This window comes from Solanum stenotomum, chromosome 1 (assembly GCF_019186545.1).
Source record: "Solanum stenotomum isolate F172 chromosome 1, ASM1918654v1, whole genome shotgun sequence".
Classification (NCBI taxonomy): domain Eukaryota; kingdom Viridiplantae; phylum Streptophyta; class Magnoliopsida; order Solanales; family Solanaceae; genus Solanum; species Solanum stenotomum.
This window is the reverse complement of record NC_064282.1, coordinates 3,389,796-3,405,811: the sequence shown is the minus strand read 5'-3', so window position 1 is coordinate 3,405,811 and position 16,016 is coordinate 3,389,796. Positions and strand designations below refer to the sequence as shown.

At 31.2% G+C, this 16,016-nt stretch overlaps 2 protein-coding genes, 1 non-coding gene and 1 pseudogene across 3 annotated transcripts; all 4 read left to right on the top strand.

Moving 5' to 3' along the window:
* The first annotated feature begins 2,701 nt into the window (after positions 1–2,701).
* LOC125875975 (la-related protein 6C-like) lies at positions 2,702–4,832 on the top strand (annotated as a pseudogene).
* Positions 4,833–5,943: 1,111 nt separating this feature from the next.
* TRNAI-AAU (transfer RNA isoleucine (anticodon AAU)) lies at positions 5,944–6,017 on the top strand. The gene has a single exon. It is a non-coding gene; the product is annotated as a tRNA-Ile (tRNA).
* A 1,669-nt stretch (positions 6,018–7,686) lies between these two features.
* On the top strand, positions 7,687–9,321 carry LOC125876031 (peroxidase 10-like). Its single transcript, XM_049557133.1, has 4 exons — positions 7,687–7,928; positions 8,045–8,236; positions 8,337–8,502; positions 8,785–9,321. The coding sequence occupies exons 1-4, from the start codon at positions 7,710–7,712 to the stop codon at positions 9,192–9,194; spliced, it is 987 nt and encodes a 328-aa protein (XP_049413090.1). The 5' UTR covers positions 7,687–7,709; the 3' UTR covers positions 9,195–9,321.
* Positions 9,322–12,846: 3,525 nt separating this feature from the next.
* On the top strand, positions 12,847–13,446 carry LOC125876095 (uncharacterized). Its single transcript, XM_049557211.1, has one exon. It carries the CDS (start codon positions 12,972–12,974, stop codon positions 13,419–13,421), a length of 450 nt encoding a protein of 149 aa, XP_049413168.1. The 5' UTR covers positions 12,847–12,971; the 3' UTR covers positions 13,422–13,446.
* The last annotated feature ends 2,570 nt before the right edge of the window (positions 13,447–16,016 follow it).

The window sequence follows — 16,016 nt, the reverse complement described above, 5'->3', positions numbered from 1 at the left end:
CAACATGTTTGTATTTTCTTCTTAATTTGTATTCATCCTAACTCTATGCTAACAATTTTGTATTTTATTGGGTATTCATTCTGTATTTCAATCTCAATTTATATGTGAACATGTTTGTATTTCTCTTTTGTTTTGTATTCAACCTAATTGTATACCAACAAGTTTTGTATTTTCTGGAGTCCGGAGCCTAAATGGCAAAAAAAATTGTCAAAAATTCCAAAAGGCCACATCACTTTTTTTCTAACCAAAAGGGCAAAATCGCTGCGTCAGCAACGATTTTCCTCTGACAAAATGACAAAATCGCTGCCCTAGCAGCGATTTCGTCTAAAAAAATTTTTTCTTTTTTTTTAATTAAAAATCGCTGTCACAACAGCGATTTTGTAAAAAAAAAATAAAAAATTATTTTTTATTAAAAATCGCTGCTGTAGCAGCGATTTTGTTAATTTTTTTATTATTATTATTATTAAAAATCGCTGTCATTGTAAAAAAAAAAATTTCTTTTTTGCTGTGGCAGCGATTTTAAGTTAGAATTTTTTCTTTCCTTACACATCGCTGCAGGGGCAGTGTTTTTCATGCCGAGTGCTATTATTTTCATGCCTATTATTACTTATTAATAATATAAAAATGATAAACAAAACGACAGTATACTCAATAAAATTGTTGAAGCATGAGGAAAATTGAATTATATATCATAAATAATAATAAAAGAATATTAAATTCAAAAAAAAACTTTTTTTTTTAAATTCTTAACCAAATTCGTTGCTATAGCAGCGATTTTGAAGAAAAAAACTTTTTATTTTTAGAAAATATGCAGCGATTTTTATTTTTGTTTTGTCGGAAGCCCTTTTGGTTAATTTTTTTTTTGATGTGCCGTTTTAGTTTTTTAAAAGAAAAAGCAACGATTTTTAATTAAAAAAAATTACAAAATCGCAGCGATTTTTAATAAAAATAATAGAAAAAAAATTACAAAATCGCTGGTGTGGCAGCGATTTTTAATAATTTTATTTTAAAAAATCGCTGTTGTTTAATTAAAAAAAAAAAAAAAAATTAGACGAAATCGCTGCTGACGTAGCGATTTTGCCCTTTTGGTTAGAATAAAAAGTGATGTGCCCTTTTGGAATTTTTGACAATTTTTTTTGCCCTTTAGGCTCCGGACTCGTATTTTATGTGCCTACTTTACCTTTCAAAGTCACTTTGTATTTCAAATGAAAAGAGTATTTAATTTCTTTTGTATTCACAACATTATATTCAATCTCACTTTGTATTTATAACTTTGTATTTTCATCTCACTTTTGTATTCATATATTGTTGTATTCAACATATAGTACATGATCGATTAGTTACATTAACTTAATGGGATACAAATGATTGTATGCATTCAAACAGAAAAAACAACTATTAAACTAAAAAAAACAATTTCATTCGTTATACATCATAATTTGGATACAAAACATCCAAAAAAAGCAATAAATCCCAAAGCATACAAAGTTTTCATTGATTCAATCAGGAAAAAAAACAACACTCTTGTACTCGACATATACGAATATCTCATCCAAACAAATTAAAGAATAAAAAAAAAATACATGATTGTTTTTCGATTATTCACTAGATGCGACAAATTTATAGTTGTCAATTTTGAAAAATTTTATTTCAAAAATATGTCGTATTCAACTTGAAGAAGCTTTGAAACTTATCAGATGAATGATTCGGAAGACAAACTAAATTATTTTAATTTTTTTTTTGATGTTTTTAAGAAGAAAGCAAAAAAACGCTCGACGGAAAGATGTCTATTTATGCTCGTTTCAAAAGTAATTGATTTGTATTTAAAATCTTTTTACCTTTTTTAAATTTTTTTTGTTCCATGATTTTCTCTATTGTGTTATTAATTATTTGTATTCTTTCAAATTAAAATAAAATAAATACATAACTAATTCCTTAACAAACTAAAATAATGACATTTTAAGTAAATAATGAAATTGTTGCTAAGGAGTTTCACTAAAAGCTAAAATATTCTGTTTTAAAATTTTTCCCCTCTACTATTCCTTCCCAAAATTAGAGTAGACAAAATCAATTCATTTTAAATAATTCGTTCAACTTGCTCATGCTTAAATGGGTTGAATGCGAAAATGCTCATTAATAAATTCACCTCTCCGGCCCTTTCTTATGAAATCACACCGTATTATTATTGTTGACGTTATATATGTAAAAATTAATCAAGTCATTCAGAATAATGTTAATTTTAAATCAATTCGCTATATAATTAAAGAAAGTATAATAATATTCACATTTTTTCTTTAAAATTAAAAATATAAAGGGCGTCAAATTTGAATCTTGTCATGTGAATTGGGTTATAACCCGTTATCTTGATTCATTTTTGTCAAAAAGCGAATTGTGCATAAGTTATAGGTTACAATCTGTTTATTGATCTGACATGTTTTAACGTGCCTAAATTTGACTCAATCTTTGGACATTCTTTCTTCTAATAAAAAAAAAAATTCATATCACTAGACAAAAGTTTATTTTAATTTTATTTCTAAAAGAGATGTTTTTATGAATAAGTTGAGTGAGTGGCTATAGGATGGTCAAGGATCAAGAATAAAGGGATGCAGTTAGGAAAGGTCGGAATAAATAATTGGTCAAATGTTAGTTAACTTGTGGAGAGAGTGTACCAATTTTGTCGCTCCACCATTCAACTAGATCAATGGAAAGAGAAAACAAACACTTGAATATACTTTGTTCATAAATCTTCAAGAAAATTAATTCTAAGTTACTAAAAAGAATATGGCACAATTGCAACCTGAAAGAGTTGTTGAAGAATGTATTCAAGAAAGTAGCACAACACCACATTTTGAAGCTAAGAATAGTATTAAGGAGGATAGTGCATGTTTCAAATTTAATGTGCAAGCACCTGAATTTGTACCAAGATCTCATAATACAACAACTCCAATTTCAAGTTATTTTTACCCATATTTTCAGTATCTTTCTGGGGGTAATACTACTTCTGATTGGTTATATGTTGCTGATCAAGACACTCTTTCTTATGTTCCTAATCAAAATTTCTCTGCGTTGCTTCAAAAAGATGTTCTTCCTGAAGATGTCAAGAACAAGATCATTAAACAGGTCTCTTTTCATCTCTCATGATTTTTTAACTTAAAACCTCTGTTTCATGATCTAATCAGGTTGATATATATTTATAGGTTGAATATCAACTTAGTGACATGAGCTTGCTGGCAAATGAGAACTTATTGAGACAGATGAATAAGGACCTTGAAGGCTTTGGTCAGTATTAAAAAAACGTACGTTATTTCTTAATTCTGTATTTGAATGTCTTTTGATTGATTGTATGTATGTACTACTTCAGTCCCAATTTCCTCTGTTTCGGCTACGAAGAAAATCAAGTCCCTCATAACTAACCAGCAGACACTTGCTCATGCCCTCCTCTCCTCTACAAAACTGGTACATTTATAAACTTTTTTTTAATTTGAATTTATGAACATCGATAAACCGATTCAGTTTTTCTATACTGAAGATTGTAAGCAATGATGGCAAGAAGGTTAAAAGAAGAATTCCATTTACTGATAAGGATAAAGAGGATTTGCAGGTATACATCTTTGCACTGTAATTTTGATTAGTTTCATATATTTTTATGGTGCTACCTAATGTTATGCTTTGGGGCTTCCTACTTTTAGTTACGCACAGTTGTTGCTGAGAATTTACCAGATGATCACTCCCATCACAACATTGAGAAAATATTCAAGGTAGCTGGAAGGTGATATTTTTGCCCCTTTTGTCCATATTTTTCATCTATGTTTATTCTATAGCAAATTGAACTAACTTGTTATATTTCCAATTCAAGTGTCAAAACCATCCGTGTATGTCATCCCCAGGATCCAAACTTGTCGCGTGCTAGAGGAGACATTGGCATTAGCAACAAGGTATTAAAAGACTAACTCGAAACTAAATTTCAGTCATTACTCTGATCCATTAAGAAGAAGTTCTCATTCTTTTTTTGGTTCTTGTTAATATTGAAGCTCCATGCACTGATTGAGTTTGAGAATCCTGAAGCAGCTGAGAGAGCAGTATGTGGATACATTTTTAAGATTAATTTAAGTTATTGAATTTAGTCGCTTTACTTTTTATTCATTTTGAATTTGATCAGGTTGAGAAGTTAAATGATGAAAGGAATTGGAGAAAAGGCCTAAGAGTGAGGTTACTCCTCAGACGTTCAGTAAGTCTTCTTTACTGCTTCTCAGATAATAACCATTAGTTATGTGACTTTTATGTTACAAAACAAGAAAAACGACTTTTTGAGATCACTAAATTGTCTTCCCTATTTACACACATCTGCTTCTCATCTTCCTCGAATATTTATCATGAAACGTTTCATTGAATTTGCAGCCAAAGTCTATATTAAAGATGAGGAAGTGTGAATTTGAAGGATGTTTTGATGATGAAGATGGACTGCCTTCTGAAGACTCTGATAGCAATAATGTAAGTAATTAATGTCATTGTTTATTATTAAGGATTTTAGTGAGTGTCAGTCAGTATATTAATAATGGTGGTATTAAAAATGTTAGGTTGAAGACGGTGTAGGATCAGCCAAGAAAGCATGGAACAAAGGACGTGGGAAATTAAGAATGCGTCCTCAAATTCATGGTGGTCGAGGCCTACTTGCTGCACTTCCACAAAGCAGCAGCAGCTCAGGTTTAGGTGAAGGACCAGTGAGACAAGTTACAAAAGGGCCAAGAATGCCCGATGGAACGAGAGGTTTCACCATGGGAAGAGGGAAGCCTCTCACAGCTACTCTTATATCCGGAGTACATGTTGCCTAATTGATTGGAATTTTGATCAATTTTATTTCCCCTTTGGTTGGTTAGTCACCAAAAGAAAAAAGGAAGATTTTGGATTTCAGAGTTTTTGAGAGTCAAGGAAATAATGTTATGTTCCACTTTTATGCAGTGATTTTTGAGCATTCATTCATTTTACCAAAGTGTATATAGGTTTTATAAGTTGAGACTATTTATAACTTGTTTTTTGTTCTGGAATCTAAGATTTGATTCTACTTATTTTTGCATTATTGACAGATTATCCACCATTTTGATTCATTTCAGTTCAATATATAATTGTTGGCATAAATTATGATTATTGATTCATGTTCCCGGCCTGTTTAAGGGATTAAGGAACTTAGAAAGAGATCGAGCAAAATGAGACCATTTTGATTTTGCCTTTTATCAACGTGCATTAATTTAGAACTTTTCTATAACATTAATGTTGTTTGTCCCGATATTTTTTAGTCGATATATAATACTAGCAAGATATTTTTATTATTAACATGAAACATTGACTTCACAAGAAAACATAATTATTATAGTGAGTAATTGTTGTATATAGACAAGTGTGGTTATGTATTATCTTAAACTCTACGAATTGAACTATCGTCACTTGACAGTTGACAGTATCCTGTATTCAAAGTACTAAATAAAAAATGTAGAAGAGAGAGAGAAAAATATACCAAGCCCATAAGTTGTTTATATGTCCTTAAAAGAATTATTATCTGTTCATTATTGCTAAGGATTTGAGTTGTTTCCTTCCTTCAAGGATACGATAAAAAAAAAATATCTCTATAACAGTGACCATATAAATTACAAACATGGAGGAGATATGTAGTTTATTAATGTGCTGTTTTAGGATATTTTATAAAAAAAATTATGAATTATGATTTGCTCATTTAGTAAGTTTGTATAAAAGTAAGTAAATTTTTTACAAGTTAAAAGATTTTTATGTTTATAAAACATTATTTTACCTTCGGGTTAGGGGCCTTATGAAAGTAAACGTAAATACAGGAGGAGCGACATATAACCACCGGAGAAGAAAAGACTCCGGCAGCTTTCGAAAATCAATAAATTGGACATATTGAATTTCAGCAATTAATAGTTTAACAATGGCCCATTAGCTCAGTTGGTTAGAGCGTCGTGCTAATAACGCGAAGGTCGCAGGTTCGAGACCTGCATGGGCCATTTTTATTTTTTGTTTGCTCATTCAATCTTTATGAAACTCTTCCCCTTTTGGTCTGTTCGTTTTTGGGGATTTTATTCTGTGTTAGGGTTGATGTCTCAGATTACACAAAACCCTTCTTCTGGATTTCAATTTTCTTCAATAAAAAAAAAAGACTTTATATTGTGTTAGGGTTAGATTTCTCGTAGTCACTCAACTAATAGTTATATTTTAAAAAACACCTTTCCTCTATATTCCAATTCTCTTCAACAACAACAAAAAAATATTTGAGTGAGCATATGAGAAATCAACTATATATATTTGTCAACGTTTCTTCTGAGATTCATTGTTCTAATAATCCCTTTAACCTGCACACCAATAGAATATGACATCTTGGCCTTTTGTGGGATGAAGAATTGCACTCAGAATTAAGCTATAAAAAGTGGTGCACGCTTTGTCTATACATTTTTCTATGATATGTTTATGCATATATAATACCAACAGATATATACTTGTTAGTATATCTTGTCTTCTCCACTATTTATTAAAGATAATAGAATACAGTGGCAATGACAGTATCCTGCATTATTTGCAACTATTTCTACTGAATGGAATTTTCAGCACATGTTCAAATCTCTTATTTTAGTTTCTGTCTCATTTGAAAAGTGGGCATTCATGTTAATTCTGTCTTATTCTCAACTGTATTATTATTTAAAAAATACTTTTGTAGTGATCACCACTTCAAGTACATCGAATAATGGCTGATTAGGTCATAGCTATCCAAGTTTGACATTCTGTTACTTGCTCTAATTTACTTTGTTAAAATGAAGCCATCTGATTTAGAGCTAGGACTTGCTTTTGTAGCGAAGAAAAAGACGTGTCTGTGACATAAATCTGGATTTAGTAAGGACTATATGGTAGTATACTAATATTAATGTCCCAATAGATGTTTTAATACATGTAAATATGCTTTCATTGATTTTGATTGCTGTCAATAGCATGTTCTTTTGTGTTATAATTTGAAGTCTGTTTCTTTGTAGAAGAAAGCTAACTAAGATAACAATTGTTAGTTGAATGACCATATGAGAAATCAGCCCGGAAGGTACAAAAATGATGGAAAACTATGCAGTTTTGATAGGGTAATCCAAAATTACCAAAACATCTATTTGATCCAAGGAATTCACCAACATGATTTCAGGTACAGCTCCTGTGACCTGATTCAAAGTGATTGCTTGCTTTCGCAGTGCTGTCATTTGGTTTCTGAATGGCTTAGAAGATCCAACTTGAATTAATCCGTCTTCAAAAACAATATCTTGAAATATTCAATTTTGTCATCAGTAACTCAAAAGTTTAACACTGTTTTATTTCCAGACTTGTCTTGTTATTCCGCAGATATACACTGTTCCATTGAAGTCTTAAGTGCTTTGATCTCTCAGTGGTTGGATGCAATGTCGAAACTCTTTTAAATATCTTTGATGCATTTTGTCTAACCAATGTATAAATGTCAAAGTGGATAACTTCATCAGCACTGAACTTTAGTAAAATATACTGGTTGTCGTATAAAATTGCAATGCTTACATGTCCATTAAGCTCACATGTACATAGTGGCATTCCCACTCTTAAGTCCACTAATGTAACTTAGTTTTTTTCGCGTATATAAATTGCTCTATGTAGCTCAACACAAGTCACAAGAAAGCTTTTAGTACTTGAAAGTTATGGCGAGTAGTAGTTTGTTCCCCTGCCTTACTGTTTTCTTCTGTATGATCAGTATTATGGCTCCCTTAACTGCTGGTCAGCTTGATTACAGTTACTATGATAGAGCATGCCCCGTTTTGCCTAGGATCATTCGTTGGAATGTTTGGTCAGCTCTCCGTAATGATTCCAGAATAGCTGCATCCCTCCTTCGTTTGCACTTCCACGACTGTTTTGTAAATGTAATTTTCTCTAATAATCATTTTATTGAGCACTCATCCTAGTTCCACGTACGTTTAATTGCATACTCTTAGGGTAATACTTTATTGAGTCATCAATTTATGCTTATATTTGACAGGGTTGTGATGGATCTGTGCTTCTTGATGACACAAATGATTTCAAGGGTGAGAAGAATGCTGCACCAAATCGCAATTCAGTCCGAGGATTTGAGACAATCGATAACATAAAAGCTGACCTTGAAAGAGCTTGTCCATTAACTGTATCTTGTGTGGATATATTAACTCTTGCAGCTAGAGAAGTGGTTGTCATGGTAAGTAGCAACATATTTGACGTGCAGACGAGTACTTAAGTATTAATGTAATGCCTGGAAATGAACCAAAGACAATATACTTTCCTTTCTTCCTTTACAGTCAGGAGGACCATTTTGGCCAGTTTTACTTGGTCGACGAGATGGACTAACTGCAAGTGAGAAGGCAGCAAATGACCAATTACCTTCACCCTTTGAGACCCTGGATAAAATTGCGGCGAAGTTTACTGATAAGGGCCTTGATCTAAGGGATGTAGTGGTTCTTTCAGGTACCTTTAATCTTATTAATTAGTATATAGTATAAAGTTAAATCTGCTTTTGTATTGATGGTTTTGCCCATTCTCTTATTAGTGGCAGAGCTACATGGCCCCCTTCGTAGGAACATTATAATGCAAAATAGGATAACAACAATCATTTTTGTTTGCATATATAGACTCTCCTTGAAAGTTTCTAGTGTAACCACATTAAGTATGGTTCAAATATTAGTTTAGGCCGTCTAAAATTCTCCTTAATGAAATTTCTGACTCTACGACTTGTCTCGTGTGATATAGGAGCACACACAATTGGTTTTGCTCAATGTTTCACATTCAAGAGGAGACTTTTCAACTATCAAGACTCTGGAAAGCCAGATCCAATTCTTGATTCTTCAATGTTGTCAAATTTGCAAAGCACTTGTCCTGAAGAGGGATCCAACACCAAAATTACTCCTCTAGACATTCAATCCGTTACGCGATTTGACAATGCATATTACAGAAACCTTATGAACAACACAGGACTTCTTGAATCTGATCAAGCTCTAATGTCAAATTCTGAGACAGCTGGTATGGTAAAATCCTACAGTTTGTACCCTTATCTTTTCTACCAAGACTTTGCTGCATCAATGGTGAAATTAGGAAATGTTGGGGTCCTTACTGGAGAAACTGGACAAATTAGAAAAGTATGTGGCTCTGTAAATTACTAATATTAAAGTGTTTCTGTCAAGTATGTTTAGTTTAATTATTAGACAAAGTTTATCAGCTGTGCTTGCTTCAGTATGTATGTTTGTACTAATAATTTAACTATATATCAAATGATATCGTTCAAGTAGATATTTTCCTTTTATTATATTATATCGGCTTGATTTATTCATTTTGGATCATTAAAAAGTGTCGATTTTATTTTATATTGGAACGAAGGAAATATATGGACAATGGGATCCCACTTAAATAAGAAAACTTTGGTCTATTAGAATATTTTAAAGAAGGAAAAAGTGGTCCTAATGCTTGACTTTCGATGTGCTAAAAAAAACATTGTACTCTTTTGTTCTTTTTACTCAATGCCCCTTCAATTTTATGTTGTCACTGATTCTATGTTCTCTAAATTTCCTTTTAATAATTCTATAGTTAGAATTGTATGTAGTATATTAATTTCTTTTTTCTCTTTTTTTTTTTATTTCTCACATAATGTCTAAAATCTGCATTAAAGTCTTAATTAAATTCGAATCACGCGGTATAGAACTCATTCAAAAGTGATTCTCTCAACAGAATATTCTTCGTATAGATTTAAATCCAAGACTTTTAATTATATAAAGACAAGTAAAGATAAGGAAAAGGAAAGAAAGGGACAAGAGAACAATAGATTCAAAAAAATGAATAAAATAAAATGATTTTCTTACTTATTTTACCGAATAAAGTTACCTAATATGTATTTTTATTAATGAGAAATGGTATGTTATCCATGAAATCAGTGGAAGTAAACACAAGCTAATCAAATAACAACCACACATTAAATATAATTTTATAAGTAAAATCCAGATAGAATAGAGTTTTTGCAGCTCTTACACTTTAACTCACAAAGATAAAAAGACTACGTCCCAAAATTATGGTATTTTTTTTTTAAAAAAATGGGGAAGCTAGGTAGTTGGATTGGCTGAGTGGGATGAGGCTGACTAAACCTATGTCTTATAGTAGTGGTATATATTTACATCAATCTATCAACATTTTAATTTATCCTTTGTCATCTCCTGCAAAAAAGCATCTTAAATTTTTTTTGTGTGTGTTTCTTCTGTATTATCAGTCATCACTATCCCCAAGCCACAAGACACACAGATATTCCTCTCTCACCACTGATTCTTTTTTGATACCTTTTCATGAGTATGTTTCTACTCAATTGCACTTTCCCCACTAAACCATCAATAAATAACTTCTCATGTTTGGATGGTGAATTCGATTCATTAAAGAGCAAAAGATTAGTTATAATTTTTTAATTTTAATTTATCACATAATATATTTGAGATTATAATATTGCAATTTCTTTTATAAAATTATAAAAAAAAAAAAAAAAAAAAAAAATATATATATATATATATATTTTATTTTTTTTTAAAATTTATTAAATACTCTATATATGTTAAATACACAAAACCTAAACTCGCGAATATTTGCTTCAATCTTGTCTTGTCTGCTCCTCGCGAAAACGATTAAAATTTCCATATGTCTAATATAATTTTACCAAATGAAAAAATTACACTTCATAGGTAAGATATCAGTAAGTCGATGAATTTATAAATTTTATTTTTTATATAAGTAAATACTTACGATTATATGCTATTATAAATTTTTAAGTATACAATTTTAAAAAATCATTAGTTAACAATAAAATAACTAATTATTCTTTAATATAATATTTTCTAATGGTACGGACAATCTCACATTGATATCAATATGGATCTTTCTTAGCAAATTTTTAAAATGAAATTATTTTTTTACAAAATATAAATTTATATGTCAAATTATTCTTTAATATAATATTTTCTAATGGTACGGACAATTTCACATTGATATCAATATGGATCTTTCTTAGCAAATTTTTAAAATGAAATTATTTTTTTACAAAATATAAATTTATATGTCAAATTTTAAAAACTTAGAGTTCAAAGTCACAGTTTGAAATTAAGATTATAATTTTATGCAAATTTCATAAACAAACATTAATTTTAAATTAAAACAAAATACTATGGCCAAACGCCTACCAAATATTGCTTTTGGTATTAATAATTTTGCATGATTAATATCCTAACTAGAAGTAATAAATTGTGGGAAAGGCATGAACTTTTGACTTGGATAAATGTAGAAGTCACTAAACATTATTGGAACCTTTTAAAATGCAAAATGGATGAACTTTGCCGAGGAAATTAAGGATGATTGCTGACCTTTTTGACTTTGTTAACTAAAGCAAACTTATCTGTAACACTTAAAAATAAAAATATTATATATAAACAATTGGCTAATCATGTCATATTTCAATTAGAATATGATATGGGGTTTCTAGTTACACCGATCGAATTGATGATTTGAAAATTTTGGGTTAAATTTTAAATAAAAATAACAAAATATGACTTTAGTTAGATTCAAACTTTGGTCTCATAGGTGATATATCTTTGGTTTGTACAAACAGCATGAGATACTCCTATGCTCCTCATGGATACACCGTTAATTATTATATTCTATTTTTAGAACTAGAACTCGAGATACCAAATAAATCATTGTAATCTCCAAAATAAAGTCTTTTCTAATCTATCTTATAGTATTTATCGAAAGAATATGAGATGCCGCTAATTTTCCTGCGCAATTTCAGCTCTTAATACATGTACGAAGTCCAAAATAAATTACAGAATAGAGAGAGTACTTGTTGTACAGCAGTTAAATATAAGTGAGCCCAGAGATTCTAGATTTGAACTTTTTTCAGTACAATTTATGAATTATTCCGAGCGTGACTAGGCCATTTTGTGCAGTACAAAGATGCCTTTACAGGATTTCTTGCAGATTTGTTGTTACCCACTCTCTTTTTGTACCTACAAACTTCATTCAATTCTGACTCTTGTAACTCTGAACTAATGGTCCAATATCCATTACACTTCCCTTTCATCTTAATTAGTCCTGAAGTGAGAAATTTCGTTAACGATTTAATTATGAACGGTATCCCACTGACCATCCCGAACTATGTGTGGTTACGTCCAGGCTTTGAGTTGCTATTTTTTCGCAAAATAAGGGATACTAATCTTGCTACTTATGAAATTTTTCATGTTGTTTGTTTTGCTTCACTCATTATCAGGACTTAGAAAATGTGATTAAAGCAAATAAAAGTTCAAAAGTCAGATGAAACAGAACCAGATCAGTCCTAAATTCAAACTACTAATAAGTTAAAAGAGCTGTGGTCCATTTACATTTTACTGAAATAATTCCTGAGATTTTTTAAAGATATAAACAGAACCAGAACAGAACAAATTTGAGGAAGTTTTTTGCTTTAATAGCAGAGTTTGTACAGATTCTCTTCTTTTTAATACTGGCATTTCAAGATTTCATATCATATCAAGAACCAGTTTCCCACAGCTTCTATCTCTACCAAAAGAAAGAAAGAAAAAGTTGTTTAAAGAAAAAAGTAAGTCACCCCACCCCTACCCACACCACTCCTGTTTTGCTAATTTTTGTATAAAGTTAGACTAAAAGGCATTTTTCTCGGGCTTTGTTCTGTTTCACTCTCACACAAGCATAAACCTAATTTGTTATCACTCCCCATTCAACCATTTTTCCCCTTTTTTACTTTTTCTCTTTTCATTTCAATCACAAAATATCTTCTTCTTTGTGCATTTTCCCCTTCCAATTATTGATTAATATTATCTAATGTGATTATCTTTTCAAATCGGAGAACAACAAGAATATCTTCGATTTGAAATTTTTAGTTTTGGGTATTCTTCAAAATGTCATCTACACCAGCTGAATATCCTTTACAGCAACAGCTACCACCGCCCATGTTTATGAGCCAACAAGCTTATTCGGATCGTCCGGGTCACGGGTCGGTTGGACCCGTAATCGCTGTTCTTGCTGTTATAACTGTATTGGGAGCCATCGCTGTAATGATAGGCAGATTGTGTTCGGGTCGGAAGATAATGGGTCGTGGTCAGTACGATTTTGAAGGATGGGTTGAGACCAAGTGCGCGTCTTGTATCGATGGCCGGGTCGACCCGATACCACGACCGGTTACTATGGCGCCGCCGCCGGTGGTGGTTGCTGAGAGCAGCAGCAACGGTAGTCCCGGCGGTTCTGCGCCGGTGTCGGTGCCGGAGCAGGTGGAAATGAGAGAGGAAGAAGCATCTAATCAACAAAGTAATTTACATGAGCATCATCCACATGAAAGAACAGAGTCTTGAAATGCTTTTTTTTCTTTTTCTCTTTTTGAAAAAAAAAATTGTGTTTAATGTTTTAATTAATCTGAGTATTTTCTAATAGTGGAATTTATAAATATTGTAGCAATTCTTTCTATATTTTTCTTTTTCTATTCTTTGACATTTTGGAAAAACTAATGTTTAATCAAATAACTTTGCACTATATTATATTAATATGATAATCCAATAATTTGTTAACATTCGCACATGTGAAATGAAAAGTATTTGTGTGGCTTCTTATTGTTATTATTATTATAGAACTAGAAAAAGGTCCAAAAGGAATCAATTAATTTGGTCATTCATTTTTTATAGCTATTTTCGAAACTTTATATTCAAAAGCTAAGTAATTGAAAAGGAGGACCCTCCTTGATGTTGAAGTTTCAAGTGTCTTACAAAGAAGATACGGTAATTGTTATATGCCAATTAAGATTCTTATGATGTATCTTAATTTAAGAGTGAAACGTTTTCTATTAGAGATTTCTCATGTTTCTAAAAACTCAAATTTAAAACATTTATGTGGATCAAGTAATTTGCTCCAAATAAAATTTAGATACTATTAGTTGCCAAATTATTCCCGATCATGGCTTGCTTTTATTAATAACAAAAATAATAACTATATCTTAATCTAAAGCAAGTTCAAAAAGATCAGATAAATCAGCATTGCTTTTAGTTAAGCTGCTTCTTAATAAAGGGATAAAATCATAAGTAGTCATTTTTTAACCCTCTATGAGTTTTAGTTACAGATTTAAAATTGGAATAATATATAAACATGACTCTTAACTTGGTTTCAACGGATAACTATGTCCTCCAACTTTGAGTGTACATGTAGACATTGAAATTTTGCGGACTGTACAAGGCGTGTTCAATTCAAAATTGGACTTTGTAAGGTGTGTTTAGTTTCAATTAGAATTCTTCGCGGCTACTCAACCCTAAACCTTAGTTTATGCTTATATAAAGGGTACTAAATTCCCTTAAAAGAGATCTCAAAATATCTCATAAACTCTTGGGTATTTTTAAAGATCAAAATCTCGAATATTCCACAAATTAATGGAATATTCATATAGAGATCAAACTTAAATCATCCTATTTCGAGAAATATGCTATTAATGGCCCTCGAATCATGGATAAATCAAGGGAGAGTAGAATCAAGGGAGGAACATAATTGTACCCGCATATTTATCAATAAAGTTATGTTTCTTCAAATTTTATTTGTGTGGTTTATTTATTTTCCATATGTTTAAACTTTGTTGCAAACAAATTGGCACGCCCAGTGAGACTAAATCTGCCCTTCATCTCTTCTCTCTTAAACCAAATCTGAAAATCTGAAGCTGCAAAGGTGAAAAAATGAGTACTTCAAGCCATGTCTTTGAGTTTCATCGAGTCTACACTCCGACAAGCCTTGAAGCAGGGGGCATTTGTAGACATTGAAATTTTGCGGACTGTACAAGACGTGTTCAATTCAAATTGGGACTCTGGAAGGTGTGTTTAGTTTCAATTAGAATTCTTCATGGCTACTCAACCCTAAACCCTAGTTTATGCCTATATAAAGGGTACCAAATTCCCTTAAAAGAGATCTCAAAATACCTCATAAACTCTTGGTATTTTTAAAGATCAAGATCTTGAATATTCCACAAATTAATGGAATATTCATATAGAGATCAAACCTAAATCATCCTATTTCGAGAAATACGCTATTAATGGCCCTCGAATCATGGATAAATCAAGGGAGGAACATAATTGTACCCGCATATTTATCAATAAAGTTATGTTTCTTCAGATTTTATTTGTGTGGTTTATTTATTTTTCATATGTTTAAAATTTGTTGCAAACAGTACACAAGTAGACATTTAAACTTGTATAAAATTGAACAAGTAAACACAAGTGTCCTACATGGCATAATACATGTAGGACGCCATGTAGGATATAAAATTTTCATGTAGGGTGCCATGTAGGATGAATGCGTCTATTTGTACAATTTTATACAAGTTTAAGTGTCTACTTGTGCACATTCAAAGTTAAAGATCATAGTTGTCGGTTGATGTCAAGTTAAGGATCATGTTTATGTATTATGGGTGTGTTTGGTATGAAGGAAAACATTTTCCAATTTTCTCATGTTTGGTTGGTTAAATGTTTTGGAAAATATTTTTCAAATCAACTCATTATCCTCAAATTTAAGGAAAATGACTTCCCTTCAAATTTAAGGAAAACATTTTCCAAAACTCTCTTCCAACTTCAAATTACAATTACTTTTTTGTCGAAAAAATCAATTTATTTTGTTCCTACCCTCAAACCAGTCCCCCAACCATCCCCCCTCCAAAAAATTAATAATTTTAAAGCTTGTTTTTAAATTCAATTTTTTTACCCCACCCTCACCCCTACCCCCACCCCACCCCCTCCCAAAAAAATATTAAAAATTACTTTTAAAAGATATTTCTAATTTCAATTTTTTATTTTTTTACCCCCCACCCACTACCCCCCTCCCCATCAGCCCCCTAGCAATCCCCCAACCCCCTTCAAAAAGAAAAACAATTAAATTTGTTTTTAAAAAATATTTTCAACTTCAAATTTTTATTTTTTCAT